This window comes from Erinaceus europaeus, chromosome 8 (genome assembly GCF_950295315.1).
Source record: "Erinaceus europaeus chromosome 8, mEriEur2.1, whole genome shotgun sequence".
Lineage (NCBI taxonomy): Eukaryota > Metazoa > Chordata > Mammalia > Eulipotyphla > Erinaceidae > Erinaceus > Erinaceus europaeus.
In genome coordinates this window covers 122,702,671-122,726,675 of record NC_080169.1, presented here as the reverse complement: position 1 = coordinate 122,726,675, position 24,005 = coordinate 122,702,671, and the positions used below count along the sequence as shown (strand labels likewise).

At 59.7% G+C, this 24,005-nt stretch overlaps 2 protein-coding genes across 2 annotated transcripts in view; both read right to left on the bottom strand.

The window, feature by feature from the left end:
• Nucleotides 1-684: 684 nt before the first annotated feature.
• On the bottom strand, nt 685-5,101 carry ASIC3 (acid sensing ion channel subunit 3). The gene is made up of 11 exons (XM_007536629.3): nt 4,229-5,101; nt 2,951-3,101; nt 2,730-2,857; nt 2,177-2,378; nt 2,036-2,092; nt 1,785-1,932; nt 1,568-1,659; nt 1,401-1,480; nt 1,237-1,308; nt 927-985; nt 685-819 (listed from the first exon to the last, which is right to left on the bottom strand). Exons 1-11 carry the CDS (start codon nt 4,757-4,759, stop codon nt 741-743), a joined length of 1,599 nt encoding a protein of 532 aa, XP_007536691.1. The 5' UTR covers nt 4,760-5,101; the 3' UTR covers nt 685-740.
• Nucleotides 5,102-5,918: 817 nt separating this feature from the next.
• The window catches only part of ABCB8 (ATP binding cassette subfamily B member 8), a 27,408-nt gene continuing 9,321 nt past the window's right edge, over nt 5,919-24,005 (bottom strand). Inside the window, exons 3-16 of the mRNA XM_007536635.3 lie at nt 23,913-24,005; nt 23,727-23,821; nt 23,504-23,609; nt 19,624-19,785; nt 19,363-19,448; nt 19,150-19,247; nt 18,965-19,070; nt 12,900-12,933; nt 12,631-12,767; nt 12,448-12,542; nt 12,014-12,147; nt 11,284-11,431; nt 7,518-7,768; nt 5,919-7,181 (exon numbers count right to left, since the gene is read on the bottom strand). The exon at nt 23,913-24,005 is cut by the window's right edge and continues 63 nt beyond it. Coding sequence (XP_007536697.1) covers nt 7,056-7,181; nt 7,518-7,768; nt 11,284-11,431; nt 12,014-12,147; nt 12,448-12,542; nt 12,631-12,767; nt 12,900-12,933; nt 18,965-19,070; nt 19,150-19,247; nt 19,363-19,448; nt 19,624-19,785; nt 23,504-23,609; nt 23,727-23,821; nt 23,913-24,005 — 1,671 coding nt within the window. The 3' untranslated portion in view covers nt 5,919-7,055. The remainder of the gene's footprint in view (nt 7,182-7,517; nt 7,769-11,283; nt 11,432-12,013; nt 12,148-12,447; nt 12,543-12,630; nt 12,768-12,899; nt 12,934-18,964; nt 19,071-19,149; nt 19,248-19,362; nt 19,449-19,623; nt 19,786-23,503; nt 23,610-23,726; nt 23,822-23,912) is intronic.

The window sequence follows — 24,005 nt, the reverse complement described above, 5'->3', positions numbered from 1 at the left end:
GAGGGGGCCTGCTGGGCCTTGAGGTTCCTGTGTGTGACATGCCCGCCCTGCCCTGTCCCTTCCCCCCATCCCTGCAGCTTCACATGGGAGAGAGAACCCCCCTCACACACAGGGTTGGGTCAGGTCAGAATGAGCCCCCTCCCATCTGTTTCCAATATTCAGGGTGTACAGAGCTGAGGGGGTGAGTGGGTGGTGACTGGGCCCTGGGCGTGCCCTGCCTGCAGGAGCTGAAGCGGGGAGGCCTGCTTGCCCCCCCAACCCAACCCGGCTGGGGCCTTCTGCTCTCCTGTGGAGGTGGGGGGCAGCCTTAAGTTGCCACGGAGACGGCTGGCGTGCTAGCGGTGTCCCAAGTATGAGAAAAAGTCACCATCTCTAGGGCCAGCCAGTGCCCTGTCCTCTGCGGGAGATCCCTCTGCTTGCACCTCACTTCTCTGGCTCTGGTGAGAGTCCCAGGCCCCAGTGAACGCCCTGCCCTCACGTCCTCCGATTTGGGCTGAGGTGTCTGGGAAACTCATGAGAGCCGAATGCCGGACATTCCCCCGCCTCCCAGAGAGGTGTGTGGGGTGAACTGCGCCGCCCTTCAGCCTCCTGGTCCCCCACACCCGCGGTGGCGAGCAGGGGGCTTCCCGCGAGTGGAGCCCACCCTGGCTCCAGTGGTCAGCCGGCAGAGGGGCCCCTGAGGCAGATGCTTTAGACTTTTATTTGGGGTCAAGATGACAGGTCAGAAGCTGAGGAAGGATCTACAGCCGGGTGACCAGGTAGCAGGTACGGTGGGAGGCAGAGAGAGACCTGGTGACCGCACTTGGCGGGATGGTTGGCCTGGGGCGGGGGCGACACACAGGACAGGGCGCTAGCTGGGATGGAGGCCCTTCAGCTCCTGCCCCAGAACTGGGACCACCCACCTTTAGGCCGGCATCCCTCCATACCTGGGGCCCAGGCCGAGGTGGGGAGCCTGGGTGGGAGGATGGCCCAGCCCTTCCTGAAGCTGCAGGAGGAGGGGGAGCGGGTCTGAGGCCAAGGTCGCTGTCTTGCTTTATCAGAGCCCGTGTTCAGCTCTGGCTTCTGGTGTGTGTGTGTGGGGGGGGGGGGGGATTGAACCTGGGCATCACCACTGTGCTGTCCTCCCAGCCCCCTCCTACACCCTTGTGTCTCGTGGGCTGGGGGGCTTGTTTTGCTAAGGCTTTAGGGGGAGGGGGGACTAGCACCCACGTTGGAGAAGGAAGGAAGAGCCTTTACCAAATCGGTGCTGGAGTGCCTGTGGGTACGCTTCCGGTTCCAGAAGTACCCCAGAACCCTGTCCCGGAAAACCTGAGGGAGACAGGTGCGCGCTTGCTTGCCCCTCCCCCACGGCCCGCCCCGCCCCACCCCAGCCCCCTCACACAGGTAGTCCCGGTGCGCACCTCACACAGGTAGTCCAGGATCTCCAGGAGGGTGAGCAGGCTGGCCCCGATGAACAACCCCATCTGGCCCCCGATGTCACCTGCGGGGTGTGTGTGTGTGACAGAGAGAGAGCTCAGCTCTGCGCCGCCCCTGCCCTCGCCCCCGCCCCGCCCCGCCCCTCGCGCACCCAGGAGTTCGGACACTTCGTAGTCCTTCATCTGCTCCACCGTCTCATAATTGAGGTCCTCGAAGAAGATGTCCAGTACCAGCACGTTCTCCCTGCGGGGCGCACCTCTGACTTCGGAGCCCTGGCCAGCCCGGGGCGCAGAGGAGGGCGCGCACCACTGTACCCCCCATCTCTGCAGCCCCGCACCCTCTCCTGCACCCCGCGCCCGGCGGCTCACGCGATGTAGGCCTCGCTGCGGTTGAACTTGCGCGCCAGGTAGCGCGCGGCGGCGCGGCTGGGGATGCGCACCATGGAGAGCTCCTTGGCGTAGCGCGTGGTGGCGCACGGGTTGGGGCAGCTGCACGCGTCCTTGCGCAGCATGGCGTCTGCGGGCAGGGGCGCCCTCAGGGTTCCCCCCAAGTCCCACGGGTCTGGAGTGTTTTTTTTTTTTTTGGGGGGGGGAGGAGGGAGTATGGGACGGATCCTTACCTAGCGCGGGGTTGGCACAGTCCTTGTACTGCTGCGGGCTGCACACAGGCGCGCCACCTGGGGGCAGAGGGGCAGCAAAGCCAGCTGCAGGGGCGCCCCCCAGGCCTGCCCGCACCCGCCGCCCAGCCCCCAGCCCCTTACCTGGCATGTGCATCATCCGGCAGCCACATTTCCGAGCCACGAAGCGACTCTCACAGGCCAGGCGGCAGCCCGTGAGGGTGTAGGGACGGCTGGGGCTCGGGCTGGGGCTGGGAGGGTCCAGGGGGTCAGGGGGCTCCTGCTCAAAGTCGGGGTCCAGAGGCACGGAGGTGCAGTCACCCCAGGGTGGTGGCAGGTAACTCAGCTGGGGGTGGTCAGGTTAAGGAGGCGGCGGGAGACAGCTCACCCGGTAGAGCACACACCTCAGCATGCATGAAGCCCCGAGTTCGAGCCCCGGCAACACGTGGGAGCGCCACGGGCAGCAAGCACCAGGAGCCCCCGGGGTGGTGGAGCGTTGCTGTGGTCTCTCTCTCTCTTCCCCACCCTCTTTCCCTAAATAAAATGGGGGGGAGGGGGCAGGGAGATGGCACTTTTTTCTGGCTCCAGTAAGGGAGCACCCACCTTTAAGGGGCAGAGGTCAGGGGGTCTAAGCACCCAGGATCTGGGAGCCCAGTGGGGAGAGCTGGGGGCACAGGCGGGGGGAGGGGGAGGGTACTTGCTGCTGTTGGCAAGACACAAACGTCTGGTAGCCCGGGGCCGCCCCGAAGCCCAGCTGGTCGATGATGGGGGGCTCCTCCTGGCTGTGGATCTGCACTCGGATCCCCACCTCGAACGGGGTCTCCTCTGCAGCAGGGAGAGGCAGGAGACCCCCTGCCAACCGGCCCCGCCCCCGGGACTGCGCCAGCCCCGCCCCTGCGCCCCTCCCCGCACTCGTACCCACGTCCCTCCACACCGGCAGGTACTCGTCCTGCTGCACGTCCAGCATCACCTCCAGCCCGTTGCCCGCGCCGCTGCGGGGCGTGGTGAGGAGCTCGGCCCCGTTGGCGCCGGAGTTAAAGGTATAGCACTGGCCCATGCGGGTGAAGATCTGGGGGGGAGCAGGGGGGGACCCTATGCTCAGCCAGGCCAGCTCCCTCCCTCCCCCGCCCCAGACACCCAGACACGAGAGCCACAGGCTTCTCGCTTCCCTATCCTGTTTGCTCTTTTCAATTTATTTTTAGTATTTTGCTTACTTATTGGATAGAAACAGAAATAGAGAAGGGAGAGATAAAGAGACACCTGCAGACGGTTTCAACTCTAGTGGGTCCTTGCATATTGTAACGCGTGCCCTTGGCTAGGTGTGCCATGTCACCCCCTTTTTTAATTTCTAAATCAAATGATTTTTTTCATTATATTTACTTATTGGATAGAGACAGCCAGAAATCAAGCGGGAAGGGGAGATAGAGAGTGAGAGACAGAGAGACACCTGCAGCCCAGCTTCACCACTCATGAAGCTTCCTGCCTGCAAGTAGTATGTGTGCTTAACCAGGTGCACCACCGCCTGGCCCCTGAATCCAGTCATTTAACAAGACAAAGGACCACAACATCACTTTGGCTCACTGGTGCCTGGGATCGAACCTGGGGCCATGTGCATGCAAGTCAAGAGCTGCACACCTCCCTGAAGGCCTCTTTGAACACTGGAGCCCAAGGTGCAGTACCCCCAGGGCTCTATCTGTGGACAGCTGGAGCTGGACCCTCGTGGGTTCCCATCTCTCCAAACACACACCCACCCCTGGCCAACAGCACAGTGTGTGTGTCTCTCAGGCTGGGCTCCAGGATGGGGTCCCAGCCCTCCTCCTCCAGGGCTGCCGGACAGCAGGAGCTAGCCCCTGTCCCGAGTGGACGAAGGTATCTTCTGCCCCTGAGCAGCGCACAGTCTGGGACAGGGGGTCTCCAGACCAGGTCCAGGTGACCTTCCTTGAACACTGCAGGCCAGTCAGGTGACAGGGAGGTGGCCCCAGGGAGGCCAGAAAAGTGCCAGTTGGTAGCTGGGATGGGGGGGCCCATAGCCAGTATCTGACTTTGTCTGGCTGGGAGACCGGGCCTGGGGGTGAGCAGGGGTCCCCAGGCCAGAGTGTCAGGGTCCCCGACTTTGGCTGGCTGGGAGTCCGGGCCTGGGGGAGGGCAGGGGTCCCCAGGCCAGTGCCTGGCCTCCATGTCCAGCCGGCAGCTCACCGTGGTGAAGTTCTCGGGGCCGCAGGGGCGCCCCCGGAAGCGGCAGTCCAGCAGCATGTCCTCGAGCGTGTGTCCAGCCCGGGCGTAGAAACGTGCCATGTCGAAGGTGGGGCTGGGCATGAAGCCAGGCGGGGCGGGGGGCCGGCCCAGGGCACGCAAGAAGGCAGGGTGCTCTGCGGGCAGCAGCCCCAGCAGCGCGGGGCCGGCCCAGTGCAGGTCGTTGGGCGTGAGGCGTGAGCGGCGCAGGGGGTTGAGGTTGCACAGCGTGACGGCCGGGAACGTCAGCCGGTGGCTCTCGTGCTCGTCCAGGGCCGTCCGGTGGTGGAACTCCCCGTAGTAGCGCACGCGGCCAGCCACCTGGTAGAGGAAGGCGACCAGGGACAGCAGCACGGCCGCTGCCCACAGCGCCCGCCGGGGGGTCGAGCCCCCGGGCCCGAAGACGTGGCCCAGGCCATGCAGGGTGCAGCTGCTGGCAAACACGCGGATGTCCGAGGCCGGCCGGGCCTCCTCCGGCTCCGAGGGGGGTTTCATGGTGGGGCCGGGGGCTGGGGGAGGAGTGGGTCCAGCTGGGGTGGCTGTCTGGGCCCCGGGTCCCGGAGCAGCAGGCTGGCGCTGCAGGCTCTGCTGCTCGGTCCTCTGCTCTGCTGGGCTGCTGCCGCAGGGGTTGGGTTTCAGTAGTGAGGGGGCTGGGGGGACGGCTGGGGAGTCCCTGGGGCCTCAGCCTGAGCCATTAGTGCAGGGGTGGGGCTGTGGGGTGGGAGAGACCAGAGGCGCCAGAAGGAAACCACAGCCGCCCAGCCCAGAGCCAAAGGAGACCCTCCCCACACACTCCCAGAGATGCCTTTGGGGGCCCCGGGCTGTCCAGTGGGTCACCCTCAGGCCGACCCCTCCCTCCATCCCTCAGCCTTTCCTCCCCCTTCTCAGGGATCATTTCCCTTCACAAAGAGCCCAGCTGGCCAGGGACCAAAGTTGGGAAGCTGGGCACCCGTGACCTCTCAGAGTGCCCGCATCCCTGCTGCCCCCAGTTTGGGGTGGGGGGGGGTCTCAGGTGACCCCCTTTCCTGCCTCTCCATGCTCAGGCCCTCCTGCTCTGCCTCAGTGGCCCCCTTGCCCATCCCCCAGGGGCAACACACAGGCCTTTCTTTAGTTAGCAACGTGGACCCCAGCCCCTGGAAAGCCCCCGTGTTTCGGTGGCCGTTGGCTCCCCATCACATGGGGGGCAGGATGGTCTTCGCATGGGGCTTTTTCCCAGTGGGAAGGACACACACTGAACCCAGGGCCGGGTGGGCCGGGGTCACAATGCTGGGCTCTGCGCGGCTGGGTATGAGTCAGGGATTCCAGAAAGCCCTGTGAGGCCAGGGCTGGCCGTCCTGGTGTGGGAAGATAGTGTCCACTGACCCAGGGTGCTGCGGGCAGCATTTCAGCTCAGGACCGCAGGAGCCCAACGAGCTGGGTGCTGGGTCCTGGCCCCCATCAGCATTCAGCTCTGCTATGAGTCGAATGTCCCTGGGGACCTTCTGCTCAGAACAGAGCTCTGTCTCCATTATTTACCCAGACGTTCCCTGTTTCCCTTCTTCCAAAGCTGAAGTCACCGGGCAGGGGCCCAGATCCAGAACATGACAGGTGACGGCCTCAGTCCCCTGCCCACCCACCTGCCCTGCGGCGACAAGACACTATTCTCAGGGAGGAGTGAGGTCACGGGTTTAATGCAGCGGCCCAGCCTCTGGGGTCCCCACCATGCTGTGCATGCGTCTGAGGATAGCGGCCTCGTAAGGAGCTCTGGAGTCAAGTGCGGCCGGGCTCAGGCCCACCACAGCGCAGGAGGCCACGGTCAGCCCCCCACCCTGCAGCTGCGGGTGCAGGCCCTGCTCCCTCCAGCAGGATCCCAGAAGTTTCCAGGGCTTTGGGGCTGGTTAAACAGGCGACCTTGGCTAGCTGTCCCCAGAGGGCTGCCAGCAGGCTGGACTTGGCCGGGGAGCTGGGCCCCTCTTGGCTGCGCCGGTGTGGTATTGAGTGTCAGGCTCCCTGTGCTCATCTCCCAGGGAGGCTGGCCTGGGGCGAGGGCTTGCTGTGTGGAGCTCAGGCCACCCGGCTCTGTCTAGCGGCTCTGGCTGTGCCTCCCTGATGCCCCAGAACCCCTCTTTTGGGGCCTTGGGTCACAGGGTCATGTCATCAGGCTGTTTTACCTCCTCCAGGGAGCCTTCCTGGCCTGGCTCAGGGAAGGACCATGGGTATGCTGGGACCACTGCTCTCACCCTTCCAGCAGCTGAAGGCCTATTGGATGTAGCTCCCCACCCGCCCCCTGCAGAGAGCGTGTCCCGTCTCAAGGGGTGAGGCTTGAGGCTCAGGGTGGGATCAAGACAGGGTGAACCCCAGAGCTCTCTGCAGTGCTGGGCTGGGGGGGGAGGGTCTAAACCTTGGAGCTGTGCTGGAACGGGGAGAAGGGGAGAAGGCTGGCGGAGGGTGTTCAGTGTGGGCCCCTCCCAAGGCTGGGGGGAAAGAAAGGGTGGGTGGAGGTGTTGGGAGCCCCGAGGAAGGGGAGGTACAGGTATTGTGGGGACCGGCCCAATCCCTGATGTGCTAACGCCTGGCACTGGGCCCACCCTGAGGCCAGCGGGCTGGAAGGGGTGGGTGTGAGGACAGCAGGGCGCCCCGGGGACTCCCCTTGCCCTGCGCAGCCCAGTGAGCCGCCCTGGGTGCTGGCTAGGGAGTAGATGGGCATCCCCACCTGGCACTGGGGGGGGGGTCTTACTATGGGGGGACAGCCTGTATCCCGCACGCTGACCCTCCAGGGGCCTGGGTTATGGGGCTCAGCCACGCCCAGGCCTCAGGACTTGGGGAGGCCGTGCCTGGGGCCTCGGGGTGAGTCGAGTGGCGGAGTGTCCAGGGCCTGCCGGCGTGTCAGCTCGGCGTACAGCCCACCTTTCCTCAGGAGTTCCTCGTGGGTGCCCACCTGGGGGTAGGAGGAGGCAAGACGGTCAGTCACCCCAGGCCAGGTCAGAGGGTCTGGGGGGGGTCACCGCTGCTGAGCCAGAAAGGGGGTGTGGGTAGACTCTAGAAGAACTTCCTTGAGGGGTTAGTGGCCCCCAAAGGCTCTGGCAGAGGAACAGGGGCCCCATGAGAGCCCCTCCCGCCAGCAGGGAGGCTGAGGGGCTGGACTCGTGGCCTGAAGCCTCAGGCCTGGGGTGACCTACGCAGGACGCTCACAGCCCCGTGGGTGGCACTGCTGGGGGGTAGGCAGAGTGGAAGGGCGCCCTGCCGCCCCGGCACCCCCAGCCCCGACACTGACCTCGCACACTTGGCCCTGGGCCATGACCACGATGCGGTGGGCTTTGCGCACGGTGCTGAGCCGGTGAGCAATGACCAGCACGGTGCGGCCGGCGGCGGCGCGGTCCAGGGCCTCCTGCACCAGCTGCTCCGACTCCGAGTCCAGTGCGCTCGTGGCCTCGTCCAGGACCAGCACGCGGGGCCGCTTGATCAGGGCGCGTGCGATGGCCAGTCTCTGCTTCTGCCCGCCGGACAGCGTGGCCCCCCGCTCGCCTGTGGGGTTGGGGGGTGTCTCAGAGAGGCCCCGAGCTTCCAGTCCAGCTCCGGGGGTCCCCGATAGTCTGGGCAGCTGGGCAGGGACCCTCGGGGCGGAGGCTGCGTCCTCCACAGGCAGCCCACTCGGACCCCTGCAGGGACTCAAAACACTGGGGGCTCTGCCCTGGGGTGTCTCTGAGCCCTGAGGGGGGACCCCCACCTGGCCCTGCAGCTGAGCCCTGTCCTCACCTCCTGGGGCCCTCAGGCTGTGGGGGCAATTCCAGGTGTGGCCAGGCCTTCTGGGGCAGGAGAACAAGGACAGTCCTGGGGTACCACCTTCCCTCCTCCCAGGGCTAGGCGGTTCTACACAGTGGGCCCTGGGTTCCTCTCAGTCTGAACTAAGGAAGATCACATCTCAAGTGGAGAGCTGTCTTTTATTTTTTTAATCCCTGCTCAGCTCTGGCTGATGGTGGTGCTGGTGCTGGGGATTGAACCTGGGCCTTCAGAATCTCAGGCAGGAGAGTCACTCTGCGGAACTATTTTTTAAATATTTATTTATTTTCTCTGTTATTGCCCTTGTTTTTTATTGTTATTGTAGTTATTAGTGTTATGATGTCATTATTGTTGGCTAGGACAGAAATGGAGAGAGGTGGGGAAGACAGAGAGGGGGAGAGAAAGACAGGCACCTGCAGACCTGCTTCACCGCCTGTGATATCACCCCCTTGAAAGTGGGGAGCCCAGGGGCTCAAACCGGGATCCTTCCGCCGGTCCTTGCGCTTTGTGCCATGTGTGCTTAACCTGCTGCGCTACCACCCGACTCCCTCTTCGCAAAACTATTATGCTGTCTCCCCCACCCATCTCTACAAACACCTTAGAGGAGGTGGTGCACAGTTCATGTTCTGGATTCCCAAACATGGGGTCTCAAGTTCAGTCCCTGGAAGCCCATGTGCTGGACGGAGGCTCTGGGTCTCTCGCCCCTCACAGAAGGAAGGGAGTCAACTCTAGTCTTTCTTTCCTTTTGTTATCCCGAGGGCTGTCACTGGGGCTCGGTGTCAGCACTCTGAATCCAACACTCACTCTTGGAGGCCTTTTTTTTTTTTTTTTTTGCTTTCCCCTGACTGTTACTGGATAGAAGTTGAGGGCATTGGGCGGTAGCACAGTGGGTTAAGTGTACGTGGCACAAAGCACAAGGACTGGCATAAGGATCCTGGAGACCCTGGCTCCCCACTTGGAGGGGGAGTCGCTTCACAGGTGGTGAAGCAGGTCTGCAGGTGTCTTTCTCTCCCCGCCCCGTCTCCCCCTCCTCTCTCCATTTCTCTCTGTCCTATCCAACAACAATGACGACAACAACAATAACAACAATAAAACAAGAGCAACAAAAGGGAATAAATAAATATTTAAAAAAAGGAAAAAATTGAGATGGGAAAGGGAGAGAGACAGAGACACCTGCAGCCCTGCCTCACCACTTGTGAAACTTCCCCCTGCAGGTGGGGACGGGGGGCTGGAACCTGGGTCCTTGTGCGCTGTAACGTGTGCGTGGCTCAGCCCTGACTTATGGTGATGCGGGGATCAAACCTGGGACTTTGAAGCCTCAGGCTTGAGCGTATCTTTTGCAGAAACATTATGCTATCTCCCCCTCCCCATAAATAGATCTTCCGACCAAAAAGATACTGGAAAGCTGGGGCTGAGGGCAGGGCATGTGTCCTGCTTAGCCCTGATAGCACACAGAATGCCAGTGTGCCAGGGAGGTTCTCGTGTTGAGAAGCTGTCTGTCTGTCTCTCTCCCTCCCCCTGTCTGTCTGTGTCTGTATCTCCCTTGCTCTGGCTGAAGTGAAAAGAATGAGAAGTTGGTCTGCGAGTGGAGAAGGGTCATGTCAAGGCCCAACAGAAGGTGATGGGTTAGAACATTCCACAGCCGGTAGGAGGAAAGGGCCTGGGCAGTCCTCCTGGCCTGGGGAGGCGGGAGGGCCTTGGAGATGAGCACTCAGAGCTCAAGCTTCAAGACGACTGTCCTCTGTGGAACACAGCCACAGCTCGGTGTTCCAGAACCTTCTGGGTAGGAGAAGAATGTTGGTCAACCCAGTGGGGGTGGTGCTCCAGCAAGAATCCCTGTCCATGAGAAGGCGCACACATTCTTGTCTGTTTGTTTGTTTGTTTGCCTCCAGGGTTACTGCTGGGGCTCCATGGCAGCACCATGAATCCACTGCTCCTGGAGGCCATTTCCCCCCCCTTTTGTTGTCCTTGTGGTTGTAGCCTTGTTGTGGTTATTATCGTTGTTATTGATGTTGTCTTGTTAGATAGGACAGAGAGAAATGGAGAGAGGAGGGGAAGACAGAAGGGGAGAGAAAGACAGACACCTGCAGACCTGCTTCACCACCTGTGAAGCGACTCCCCTGCAGGTGGGGAGCCAGGGGCTCGAACTGGGATCCTAACGCCAGTCCTTGCACTTTGCACCATGTGCACTTAACCCGCTGCGCTACTGCCCGACCCCCATGGTGCATAAGGTGGGCTGTCTCCTCAGACAGAAAAACTTTCCATGACAGAATCAAAGAAGAGGACCAGGAGGTGGCTCAGTAGTTAAGAGTGCATACCCTGGGGGGTTAAGTCCTGGCCCTGCAGATAGATCCAGGAAGCCCCATGGAGGGTGGGCAGGGCTGTGGGGTGTCTCCTCTCTCAGCACCCTGCACAGCACCCAGGGAGCCCATGGAGGGTGGGCAGGGCTGTGGGGTCTCTCCTCTCTCAGCACCCTGCACAGCACCCAGGGAACCCATGGAGGGTGGGCAGGGCTGTGGGGTCTCTCCTCTCTCAGCACCCTGCACAGCACCCAGGGAACCCATGGAGGGTGGGCAGGGCTGTGGGGTGTCTCCTCTCTCAGCACCAGGCACAGCACCCAGGGAGCCCATGGAGGGTGGGCAGGGCTATGGGGTCTCTCCTCTCTCAGCACCCTGCACAGCACCCAGGGAGCCCCATGGAGGGTGGGCAGGGCTGTGGGGTCTCTCCTCTCTCAGCACCCTGCACAGTACCCAGGGAACCCCATGGAGGGTGGGCAGGGCTGTGGGGTCTCTCCTCTCTCAGCACCCTGCACAGTACCCAGGGAACCCCATGGAGGGTGGGCAGGGCTGTGGGGTCTCTCTGAAAACTAGTGATTCTTTTTTTTTTTTTAAACAGAGCACTCACTGCTCAGCTCTGGTTTGTGGTGGTGCAGATGAATGAACCTGGGACTTTGGAGCCTCAGGCATGAGAGTCTCTGCATCACCATTGTGCTATCTCCCCTGCCCTCTCAGGAAACTACCAGAACAAAACAGGAGGTGGCCGGTGACAGGCACAAGCCAGTGCCTGAGTGCAGGGGTGGGGCCAGGAGGTGGCTCAAGGTCAGAGCACTACCCAGCAGGTGACTGCTTCTCTGCTCCTGGGTGTCCGGCCGAGGGGTACCCGGGGTGCTCTGCAGACTCGCGAGCTAGGCTGGCCCTGTCCAGGTCAGCTGCTCATGCCTTCCCATCCTCCATTCCTCTGGGAGGCCCCTGGCCACTCACCCACCACGGTGGCGTAGCCGTCAGGGAAGCTGCAGATGAAGTCGTGGGCGTTGGCCTCGCGGGCTGCCGCGTATACCTCCTCGTCCGTGGCGTCTGGCTTCCCAAAGCGGATGTTCTCCATAATGGTGGTTCCGAACAGCACCGGCTCCTGGGGACCCATGGGGACAGTGTGACGGAGCCTGAAGCCGGGGGCTGTGTCCCTGAAGAGTTTGGGGGGATAGGGGCAGCTCCCCCAGGCACAGTCCCTTGGGAGAGGGCGGGAGGGTGCAGACCTCAGAGGCCGTGGAGCCACGCCTGTGCCTGCCTTCTCCTCCACGGCAGAGACTGGGGCCTCACTTCCAGGGGGGTGGGGGGTGGGCTACCTGCAGTCCCCAGTCAGGCCAAAAGGAAGGGGTACTCTCAACCAGCGGCACACACACAGGGCATGGGGGGAGGGGCTTTCTCAGAGCACCCCAAGGAATGCAGGGCGGGGGAGGGGCGGGGAAGCCAGGGCCTCCCCCAAGAGGACTGGACATTGAGGTGAGGCCAGAGCCCCCAGGAGAACTGGGCAGTAGGAAGGCCAGGAGTGGGCATGGGAGAGAAGACCAGGACCCCCGCCCCCGCAAAGAGGAGTGGGTATGGGGGGAGAAGGCCAGGGCCTGCCCAGTCCGGTCATGTGGAAGGAGGAAGTCCAGGTGCCCTGGGCTCGAGCACACTTAGGCCCCATCCCTAGGCCCAGCGGAACTCGCACCTGGCTGATGAAGCCGATGACGTGGCCACGCAGCCAGGAGGGGTCCAGGGTGCGAAGGTCACAGCCATCCAGCGTCACGGCACCTGCCGTGGGGTCGTAGAAGCGCTCCAGCAGGGAGGCCACTGTGGTCTTTCCTGAGGGCAGGGGGCTATGAGCAGCTGAGGGGGGCGTGTGCCTCCAGGGGCCACCCAGGGGACAGGGCACTTGGGGATGGGAAGATGGCAGCTGGGGGGCAGGGTGTGGGGCTCTGGAGGCTGCCCAGGGGACAGGGCACCTCAAGGGCTGGGAAGAACATTGTCTAGGGGTAGGTGTGGGGCTCTGGGCACCGCCCAGGGGACTGGTAATCCTGGAGGCAGGGAGAGAGGTGTCCGAGGGGGCTGAAGGCATTGCCCAGGGGACAGGGCATCAGGAGGTGGGGGCTTGGGTCCTCTTACCTCCCCCAGACTGGCCCACCAGGGCGACCGTCTGGCCGGGGGACAGCGACAGGGTGAAGTGGCGCAGGACGGGGAAGCCTGGCCGGCACGGGTAGCTGGGGGGCAGAGATGGGTCAGAGCCGGGCAGGCACCCCTGTGGGGGGCAGGCAGGGCTGGGCCTCTCCCCCCCACACCCCGTCCCACCTGAAGGAGACATCCTGGAAGGCCACGGCCCCCTGCAGCTGCTCATCTGGGATGCAGGCGCCCCCACGCAGGGGGATGATAGAGCACAGGGTCATGTACTCAAACACTCGGCCGCCGGCGCTCAGGCCTCGCACCACCTGCGGGGGAGGGATGGTCAGAGGAGGCGGGGGGGGGGGGCTAGGCCTGTGGCTGCCCCCCACCCAGCACCCCAGAAATAACTTCCAAGCTGCAAGGGGCTCTCACTCAGGTCGAGCATCTGTCTGACTCACCTGGCCGAACAGGACTGAGAGGTTGGCCATGGACCTGTGGGGTGGGGCGGGGGGGGGGGGGAACAGTGAGTGCTGAGGCTGCTGGGTGCCACCTGCTGGGGGGACAGGGACTCAGGGCAGGCAACTTATCCCAGTGGACATATGCACCCGTGTCCACAGCTGTATCATTCACAACAGCCAGAGAGTGGACGCAGCCTAGCTGTCCATCAGCAGATGACTGGATAAAGAAGTCACGGGATATGGACTCCACAGAATACTACTCTGCAATCAAAAAGGTGATACTGTGTCCTTTGGGACAAAATGGATGGAACCCAGAGGTGATGGTGCTTAGTGAAAAAAGTAAAGAGGTGGAAGACAGCTACCACATGGGCTCACTCATATGCAATCTATATACATCTATATATATATATTTAAAAATTCACTTCTCATTTACTATATATGACAGAGAGGTTCACATGGGGCTGAGAGAGGAGAGAGGGAGAGCAAAAGAGACTAGGCAGAGCACTACGCTGGCACCCTGGGTGCCCGGGATGGACCAGAAGCCCAGGGCGTGCCAGTCAGGTGCTGTGTCCTCAGCTTCTTCCCAGATGCTGTTTTGTTCTGATAAAAGCGCCAGGGGCCTGTGCAGGCGCCACTGCCCTGCTGAGACAGAGAGAGAGAGAGAGAGAGAGAGCGGGAGAGGGGCAGAGACAGACACAGGAGCTTCCCCTGGTGTGGTGTACCTCCCAGGGGATGCCAGGGTTCAAACCAGGGCCACAGGCGCGGCACGGACCACACCCTACCTGCCGAGTTCTCTCCCCAGCCCCGGTTCTCTTGTTAAACAGATGTATAGTTTAAGATTTACTTACGGGGTGGGGGGCATAGACGAGCTGGGGGTCCAACCAGGGACCTGATGTTTGAGCCCAGTGCCCCACCCCTGCTACTTCTGTTAAATATTTAAAGATCAGAGGGCACTAGATTGGGGGAGGGAGGTGCTGGGGGACCTTGAAGCAAACTCCCCACAGACGGCTTGCCACGGGTCTCCCCACGAGCCTGTCTAGACAGTGGGTCACCACCTCCATCATGAGGGAGGCCATGAGTCACTGCTCCTTAGTCACCAGCCCCTGCCGGCCCGGGCACAGTAGGTGAGGTGGGCGCGGGGCCCCGGAGGAAGAGGAAAGGCTGAGTCCCCGCCAGCTCAGTCCTGCCGGCCGTGGGGGAGGATGGCTGGGTGCTGGGCACCTGCCAGGGGAAGCCGGGAGCTGGGACACTCCCTGCTGGACAGCTCGGAGGCAGTGGAGGGCCGGACATGACTCGGTGGTGTGGTGACCTTGGCCTCTGGGCGGGCAGGGGGCGGGGCGCCACTGCCCGCCCAGACCACAGACCCAGTTAGGTGGTCGGCCTGTCCCTGGTCAGCGGGCACCTCCCATCTTGGGGGAGGGGGCAGAAAACCCCCCACCCAAGCCAGCTGCCCAGTAAGGCTACTGCCTTCCCAGGCTGAGGGGGTGACACAGACAGAAGCTTCTGGGAGGGCGTAAGAGCCGGTGCCGGGCGGTGGCTCAGAGGCTGTGTGCCCGCCTACTGGGGGGGGCAGCGCCCTGGGGGAGCCCCGCAGACTCTGCAGAATGCTCCCCAGCTCTCACTCATAGAAAAAGTCACGACATTGGGGTGCGGGGAGGGGGGGGAGTTGGGGGACACAGGGCTGGAGTTGGGACAAGGAGTTGGGGGACAAGAGGCCCCAGGTTCAATCCCGGGAGCTTCCAACAGCCAGAAAAACAGAAATAAAACCCAAAGCACAAGGGCCCCCAGCCTTTGGGGGAGGGTCTGCACAAGGTGAGACTACCCCCCCCCCAACAGCACAGGCCCATGTGCAGCTAACTCTGCCTATGAGGGGCCCCATGGGCAGGCCTGAGCCCCAGGGGGCACCCCCATGCCAGATGGTGCACTGCTGTAGGGGTCGGGGGGCAAGGGGGCAGGCCAGGCTGGGTGCAGCTGCTTGCAAAGCCTGGGGGGGGGTGAGCAAGAGATTCGGGGACTACAGCCAGAGGCCAGAGCTAGGTCTGATGGGGAGTCCTGGGTCAGCAGGGGGAGGGCCCCAGGACCAGAAGGGGCTGGGGGTGTGTGTGTGTGCAGATTTGGGGGCACCACGCAGAAACGGGGCCACGGCTCAGGCAGCTGCTCAAAGGTGTGACATGGATTCTGGGGGCGCTGGGCCCCGGGGTGAGGGTTGGGGTCTTTCTCCTGTGGTCTCCAGGAGAGACCCTCTGAGGGCTCTGAAAGACCCAGGTGGGAAGGCACACAGGAAGGCAGGGACAAGAGTGTCCTCCGAATCGGGGTCACAAAGGGTCAGAGAGAGGGCTCACCAGAAGGGGCCGGGCAGTGATGCACTGCCAGGGCGCTCACATTACAATGCGCGTGAGGACCCAAGTTCAGTCCCCCAGTCCCCACCTGCAGGGAGAAAGCTTTGCGAATCTCACACCCTCCCCTCTCAGGTTCTCTGTCCTGTCCAATAAAACAGAAAGAAAAGAAAGAAAGAAAGAAAGAAAGAATAATGTCCACCAGGAGCATTATTCACAGCGCTGGCACCAAGCCCCAACAACAGCCCTGGTGGGAATAAATAAATAAAATTTTTAAAGTGGCCTGGTGGGAGGTTGGGTAGTAGCGCAGCGGGTTAAGCGCATAGGGCGCGAAGCACAGGGACCCGTGAAGGATCCCGGTTCGAGCCCCCGGCTCCCCACTTGCGGGGAGTCACTTCACAGGCGGTGAAGCAGGTCTGCAGGTGTCTGTCTTTCTCTCCCCCTCCTCTGTCTTCCCCTCCTCTCTCCATTTCTCTCTGTCCTATCCGACAACAACGACATCAATAACAACAGTAATAAAAATAACCACCACAACAACAACAAAAAAAAAAAGGGCAACAAAAAAGGGGGGGAAAAAAAGGCTCCAGGAGCAGTGGATTCGTGGTGCAAGCACTGAGCCCCAGCAATAACCCTGGAGGCCAAAAAAAAAAAAAGTGGGCTAAATAGCTCCCTTGGCCAGTGAGCTGCTTTGCCGTGTGAGTCACGGTACCAGGCAGCCCCCCCACCACATGGAAGGCAGTGGTCTTCGTTCCTCTCTCTCTCTCTCTCTGTTTCAGTCTTTCTGTCAGCCTATCTAGAAAAAGGGCTGAATGAACGCGTGATCTGGAGCGGTGAAACTACATGCCTGAGACCCTAGCTCCAGCTAAATCAATAGAGAGACAGATGAAAAGGATGAATCAATCAGGGTCATGGAGGGGGAAAAGGATGAATCAATTAGGGTCACGGAGGGGGAAAAGGATGAATCAATCAGGGTCACGGAGGGGGAAAAGGATGAATCAATCAGGGTCACGGAGGGGGCGGGGCCTGCCGTGCTCGGTGGGAGCCGGTCTGCACACTCCCATCATCCCACCCGCCCCGCGCAGGGCTCTTTAATTATTTACCCGGACGTATTTATACTGCGGACATCTGGATGTGTGCTGGGGGGCAAAGCAGAGCATGGTGAGGTTCTGGCCCCCAAGCCCACGGGGCCCTCGGAGCACACAGGCTTCAGGCAAAAAGCACAGACTAGCAGGGCAGGGGGGAGGGGTAGGTGGCAGGGGCCTGGAAGTCACTTTGTAGGCTGGACTCATGCCCTTCATGGCAGGGGCACCAGAAGTCCCAGCTTCAACCCCCCGGACCACCATAAGCTGGAGCGTTAACAGCGCCTTGGTGAAAAAAGTATAAATAAATAATAAGTCACTTTGCAGGGGCTGGGTGGTGGACCCTTAATGGGACACATACATCAACATGCACGAGGACCCGGGTTCAAGCCCCCAGTCCCCACCTGCAGGGGGAAAGCTCTGCAAGTGGTGAGGCAGGGTGGCAGGTGTGTCTCTATTTCTCTGTCTCTGTCAAATGAAAAAGGGAAAAAAAATAAAATAAAGCCATGGCTGGGGAGACAGCACTATGGTTCTGCAAAAAGACTTTCATGCTTCAGTCAGTCTCTAGCACCACCTTCAGTCAGAGCGGAGCAGCATTCTGGGCTCTGGTAAGGAAAAGGGGGAGAGGGAAAAAAAGGGGGGCCAGGAGGTAGCACAGCAGGTTAAGCACACTTGGTGCAAAGTGCAAGGACCGGTTTAAGGATCCCGGTTTGAGTCCCCGGCTCCCCACGTGCAGGGGGGTTGCTTCACAGGCGGTGAAGCAGGTCTGCAGGTGTCTGTCTCTCTCCCTCTCTCTGTCTTCCCCTCCTCTCTCCATTTCTCTCTGTCCTATCCATCAATAATAACAACAACAATAACCACAACAATGATAAAACGACCAGGGCAACAAAAGGGAAAAAATAGCTTCCAGGAGCGGTGGATTCATGGTGCAGGCACTGAGCCCCAGCAATAACCCTGGAGGCAAAAAAAAAAAAAAAAAAAGTCGGCTCGGCAGCGTGAGAGGAAGTGGGGTGCAGACTCAGGCATTTGCAGATGCCTGGTGTGCGGCCCAGCAAGTGATGCAGTGGCTACAGTGTTGGAGCTGGGAGCACAAGGTCCCAGGTTCAAGTCCTGGTAGCACATGTGTGGTAGTATCGCTCTGGTTCCGCCCTCTGTTGTTAGAGATTCAGTAAATCTTTCTTTTTTATAAATTTATTTATTTACTTTTACCAGAGTACTGCTCAATTCTGGCTTATGGTGGCGTGGGGGATTGAACCTGGGACTTTGGAGCCTGAAATTCAATGAATCTTTTAAAAAATGTTTTTATTATTTTTATGTTTTAAATATGTATTTCCTTGTTGCCCTTATTGTTTTATTGCTGTAGTTATTGTTGCTGTTGTTATTGATGTTGTCGTTGTTGGGTAGGACAGAGAGAAATGGAGAGAGGCGGGGAAGACAGAGAGGGGGAGAGAAAGACAGACACCTGCAGACCTGCTTCACCTCCTGTGAAGCGACTCCCCTGCAGGTGGGGAGCCGGGGGCTCGAACCTGGATCCTTATGCTAGTCGGTCCTTGCGCTGAACCCGCTGTGCTACTGCCCGACTCCCTATTATCTTTACTTATTGGATAGAGACAGCCAGAAACCAAGAGGGAAGGGGGTGATAGAGAGGGAGAGAGACAGACACACCTGCAGCCCTGCCTCACCACTTGCAAAGCTTTCCCCCTGCAGGTGGGGACCAAGGGGGGGGACCAGCCCAGGCCCTTGCACATTGTAACATGTGCGCTCGGCCAGGTGTGCCACCACCCGGCCCCTGGATACGTTTCAAAAAGAGTAACGGGGTTGGCGGGGCCAGGAGCTAGCTGGCCCAGGGGAGCAGATGCCTCCCTGTGCTTGAGGACCCAGCTTTGAACCCGTCACAACCAGAGTGCCCCACGCACAGTTCTGTGGACTGTCTCTCTCTCTCTCTCTCTCTCTCTCTCTCCCCCTTTCCTGTCTCCCACCCTCTATCAACAACAACAAGACCAAAACAAAAGTCAGAGTCCCTAAGGAGCAGTGTAGCTGGAACTGTGGGTGTGCAAAACCCTAGTGAGAGACAGAGAGTGCCTCTCTAGCTCTCTCAACCAGCTTCGGGCTGGGGAGCTCCTCACTCAGTCTGCCATCTGCAAGGCTTATGGTCAAGCCCCAGCACCACATACGAGATGCTGGAGCAACAGTGGAAGCTCTGGGGCCATGGTGCCTCTCCCTCTGCCTGTGGCTCTAGCTGAGTGAAAAGCAACTCCAGGGCAGTGACATCACACGTGTGTGCGGGAGGCCGTGGCTCAATAAAGGAATGACGACAAAAAGCCCATCGAGGGGCCGGCCAGGCGGTGACGCACCTGGCACCTGGCTGAGGACACGGGTTCCGGCCCTTGGCCCCCACCCGCGGAGGGGAAGCTTCGAGAGCGGCCAAGCAGGGCCGCAGGTGATTCTCTGTCCGTCTCTGTCTTCCCCTTCGCTTTCAATTCTGTCTCTGTGTGGTAAGTGGACAGACAGGCAGGCAGCAGCCCGAGGCTGTGAGTCTGGGCTGGGCTGGGGTTCAGCGGCAGAGCACCCGGCTTCTCTTGCCCGAGGCAGGCAGGGAGCAGCTGCTTGGGGGTCTCAGGGGCGCAGGGACCAGCCGGCCCACACTCACCTCTGCACGGTCTGCGAGGCCACCAGGAAGGACATGAGGTCGCCGCCCTTGAGCTGCTGTCCTGCCACCAGGGAGCCCCCGACGAAGAGGGTGCCCAGGACCATGCCTGTGGGGGGCGGGGCAGGTCCTCCAGGGTCTGTGCCCTCCCCTGGGGCACGCCCCCTGCCCCCTCCCCCCCCACTCACAGTTGAAGGCCATGTTGGAGAGGCCCTGGAACAGTGCAATGCCTCGGCCCAGCTGCTCCGCCTTGCAGCAGGAAGCCTCCAGCTCAGCTGCGTATCGCCTGTGGGAGCGGGGCGACTCGGCCCACTCGGCCCTCGGGAAGCGGGGCTGAGGCCGGGGTGCGTGGGTGGGTGTGGGGGGTGCCCTCCCCACTCCGGACCCTCCCCCAGGCTCACCCCTCTTCCCATTGCTCCATGGCGAAGGCCCGCACAGTCCGCACGTTGCCCAGGGCCTCGTCTGCCACGCCTGTTGCCCTGGCAATCTGGGGGGGGGGCAGGAGGGGGCCGGCTGATGGGGTGCAGTATGCGGAGTGGGGCTGGGGCGCCATGGCTGGGGGAGGATAGGGGGACAGGCAGGGCCCAGAGGACAGGTGGGATGGGGTGCAGGACGGGGCAGGAGAGATGGGGTGGGGGTGGCGACCGGAGGGCGTAGGGCACCTGCTCCTGGCACTGACGTGACAGCTTCCGCAGCGCCGAGCCCATCAGGGTGCCAGCTCCCATGAGGGCAGGCGTGGCCACCATCAGCAGCAGCGTCAGGCGCGGGGACAGCAAGGACAGGGACACCAGGCAGCCCACCACCTGCGTGCTGCTACGCAGCCCCTAGGAGCAGACGGGGAAGGGGGGCTCAGCACCACGGGGCAACCTCCCGAGGGAGGGTCAAGGCCTCACGGCTGGCCTAAGGACACATGGCTGTCCCCAGCTGGCCCCACCTGCGGAAGGCAAGCCTTGCTCTCCTTCCAGTAACAACAACAACAACAACAACAAAAGTAAGTCTAGGGGGTCGGGCAGTAGCGCAGCGGGTTAAGCACACATGGCTCGTAACTTGAGGACGAAACTCGAAGACTGGCTTAAGGATCGAGCTCCTGGCTCCTCACCTGCAGGGGGGGGTCACTTCACAAGCAGTGAAGCTGGTCTGCAGGTGTCTATCTTTTCTCTTCTCATCTGTCTTCCCCTCCTTTTTCCATTTCTCTCTGGCCTATCTGGCAACAGCATCAATAACAACAATAATAATCACAACAATGATAAAAACAACAAGGACAACAAAAAAGGAAAATAAATAAATTGAATATTAAAAAAAAAAAAGGGGAGTCGGATGGTAGCACAGCTGGTTAAGTGCATGTGGCGCGAAGCGCAAGGACCAGCATAAGGATCCTGGTTTGAGCCCCCGGCTCCCCACCTGCAGGGGAGTCGCTTCACTAGCGGTGAAGCAGGTCTACAGGTGTCTTTCTCTCCCCCTTTCTGTCTTCCCCTCCTCTCTCCATTTCTCTCTGTCCTATCCAACAACGACATCAATGACAATGGGAATAAATAAATATCTTAAAAAAAAAAAAAGGCTTGTTTGGTTTAGTTAGAAAGATGGAGACAGCCCAGAAGAGAGTCAAGAAGTCTCCGAGGCTACTTCCATGCAGCAGGGCCTGGGCTCGAACCTGGGTGGCATGATGTTGAAGCAGGGCGCTAGCCCAGTGAGCTATTTTGCAGCCTCCTCCCACCTTCTTTTTCTTTTCTTTTTTCCCCAAAGTCCTCACAGTGAAGCCGGGGCTTGGACCAGCGAAGTTAACACTGTGACAGTGAGCACCAGTTCTCTGCATGACCACTGTGCTCTCTCTCTCTCTAGCCCCGGTCAGTCACATTCGGAGCCGGATTTCTTCAGAGTGAGGAAGGTAAAGACATGGCATAGGCACCAGAGCCTCCCGCGGCATGTGGGGGTGAGGGGGGGGCAGGCACTCAGGCTGCCAAGCAGCAAGCAGGCTCACTGCCCAGGCACTCTCCTGACTGCCTGCCCGGCCAGACTGTATCCATCAGGTTGCCAGGAGCGAGTTTTTCTGTGCTTTAAATGTTCTCTCTATTCATTTGTTTTTGGACAGAGACAAAGAGAGATTGAGAGGGAAAGTGAAGAGATGGAGAGAGGAAGAGAGACACCAGCAGCCCTGTTTTCAGTGCTCATGAAACTTGACCCCTGCAGGTGGGGGCAAGGGTTGAACCCCGGACGTTGCACACAGTGATATGTGTGCGCAATCCTGTGTGCCACCGCCTGACTCCCCTTTCCCATGTTTTTTTTTTTTAGTACTATTTTTCTTTATTGGGGAATTAATGTTTTACATTCAACAGTAAATACAATAGTTTGCACATGCATAACATTCCCCAGATTCCCATATAACAATACAACCCCCACTATGTCCTCTGAATCCTTCATGGACCTGTATTCTCCCCACCCACCCACCCCCACCCCAGAGTCTTTTACTTTGGTGCGATACGCCAATTCCATTTCAGGTTCTATTTCAGTTTTCTTTTCTGATCTTGTTTTTCAACTTCTGCCTGAGAGTGAGATCATCCCGTATTCATCCTTCTGTTTCTGACTTATTTCACTTAACATGAATTTTTCAAGGTCCATCCAAGATCGGCTGAAAACAGTGACGTCACCATTTTTTACAGCTGAGTAGTATTCCATTGTGTATCTAGACCACAACTTGCTCAGCCACTCATCTGTTGTTGGACACCTGGGTTGCTTCCAGGTTTTGGCTATTACAAATTGTGCTGCCAAGAACATATGTGTACACAGATCTTTTTGGATGGATGTGTTGGGTTCCTTAGGATATATCCCCAGGAGGGGAATTGCAGGATCATAGGGTAGGTCCATTTCTAGCCTTCGGAGAGTTCTCCAGACTGTTCTCCACAGAGGTTGGACCCATTGACATTCCCACCAGCAGTGCAGGAGGGTTCCTTTGACCCCACACCCTCTCCAGCATTTGCTGCTGTTCCCTTTTCTGATGTATGACATTCTCACAGGAATGAAGTGATATCTCATTGTTGTCTTTATTTGCATTTCTCTGACAATCAGAGACTTGAAGCATTTTTTCATGTGTTTCTCAACCTTTTGGATCTCTTCTGTGGTGAATATTCTGTCCATGTCCTCCCCCCATTTTTGGATGGGGTTATTTGTTGTCTTGTTGTTGAGTTTGGCAAGCTCTTTATATATGTTGGTTATTAAACTCTTGTCTGATGTATGGCATGTAAAGATCTTCTCCCATTCTGTGAGGGGTCTCTTGATTTGGGCAGTGGCTTCTTTTGCTGTGAAGAAGCTTTTTAATTTGATGTAGTCCCATAGGTTTATACTTGCCTTAGTCTTCTTTGTAATAGGATTCATTTCATTGAAGATGTCGTTGAAATTTATGCAGAAAAGAGTTCTGCCAATATTTTCTTCTAAGTATCTGATAGTTTGTGGTCTAACATCCAAGTCCTTGTTCCACTTGGAATTTACTTTAGTATTTGGTGAAATACAGTGGTTCAGTTTCATTCTTCTGCATGTTTCAAGCCATTGTTTCCAACACCATTTGTTGAAGAGACTCTGCTTTCCCCATTTAATAGTCTGGGCCCCTTTGTTAAAGATTAGATGTCCATAGGTGTGGGGGCTCATTTAAAAAAAAAATATTTATTTATGTATTCCCTTTTGTTGCCCTTGTTGTTTTTTTAATTGTTGTAGTTATTATAGTTGTCATCATTGTTGGATAGGACAGAGAGAAATGGAGAGAGGAGGGGAAGACAGAGAGGGGGAGAGAAAGACAGACACCTGCAGACCTGCTTCACCGCCTGTGAAGCGACTCTCCTATAGGTGGGGAGCCGGAGGCTCGAACTGGGGTCCTTACGCTGGTCCTTGCACTTCATGCCACCTGCACTTATCCTGCTGTGCTACCGCCTGACTCCCAATAAAGCACTGGGACACAACCCCATGTTTTTCTACGCAAAAATGTGTCGTGACTTTTCTTTAAAAAAAAAAGTTTTATTTATTATTGGACTAAGACAGAGAGAAGCTGAGAGGGGAGGGGGTGACAGAGAGACAGAGAGACACCTGCAGCCCTGCTTCACCACTCCAGACGCTTCCCTCCTGCAGGTGGGGACCAGGGGCTCGAACCTGGGTCCTTGTGCACTGTAATGTGTGCGCTCAACCGGGTGCACCACCGCCTGGCCCCTGCCGTCATGACTTTTTCTACAACTCAGTATTTTCTCTAATGACAGACGGGGGGAGGGAGGGAGAGAGAGAGAGAGAGAGGCAGGCAGCAGAGCAGGCTCAGCTCCGGCCTAGAGAGGAGCCAGGACCTGAACCCACGTCTTGAGTCTCGGGTCCTCTGGCTGCAAGCCCAGCCCCACAGGGGAACCTTTCAGTAGCCTATAGCCGCCCTCCCCGGCAGGGCCCCACCCTGCTTCTGCACCCCACGAGGGGGTTGTGGGGGGTCCCGGCTCCCGCTCTCCCTCTGGCCAGGAGTCACAGCCCGTGTGGGCCCAGCTCAGCTGCCCCCCGCCCCGGGGGAGGAGCCCCGACCTGCGAGATGACCAGCTTGAAGGAGGACTTGAACTCCTGCACGTCTGTGGCCAGGCGGCTCACCAGCTGCCCGGTCTTCGTGGCGTCGAAGAAGGCGACGTCCTGTCTGGGGGGGAAGAGGGCGCCGGGGGGTGTGGGGTGTGTGTGTGTGTGTGTGTGTGTGTGAGGAGAGGCGAGGCCCATCCCGGCACTGGCAGGGGTGCACCCCTGCCCACCCCCATACCGGAGCAGGCTGCTGAAGAGGGTCCTGCGCATGTCCACGGCCATGTGCTCCCCCAGGCGCGAGAGCAGCGCCAGGTAGCCGAAGGTCAGCAGGGCCTGGGGGCGAGGTGGGCGGCGTGCTGGGGGTCCTGGGGGTGGGGGGCTCCGGGGTGCCCGCCTGCCTGACCCCCCCACCCGGCTTACTTACCTGGAGGCCGTAGAGCAGCAGCAGGTGTGTGCAGAGGCCCCGGGACTCACCCAGGAAGCTGCCCGCCTGCTCCCGGGTGAACCTGGCCACCAC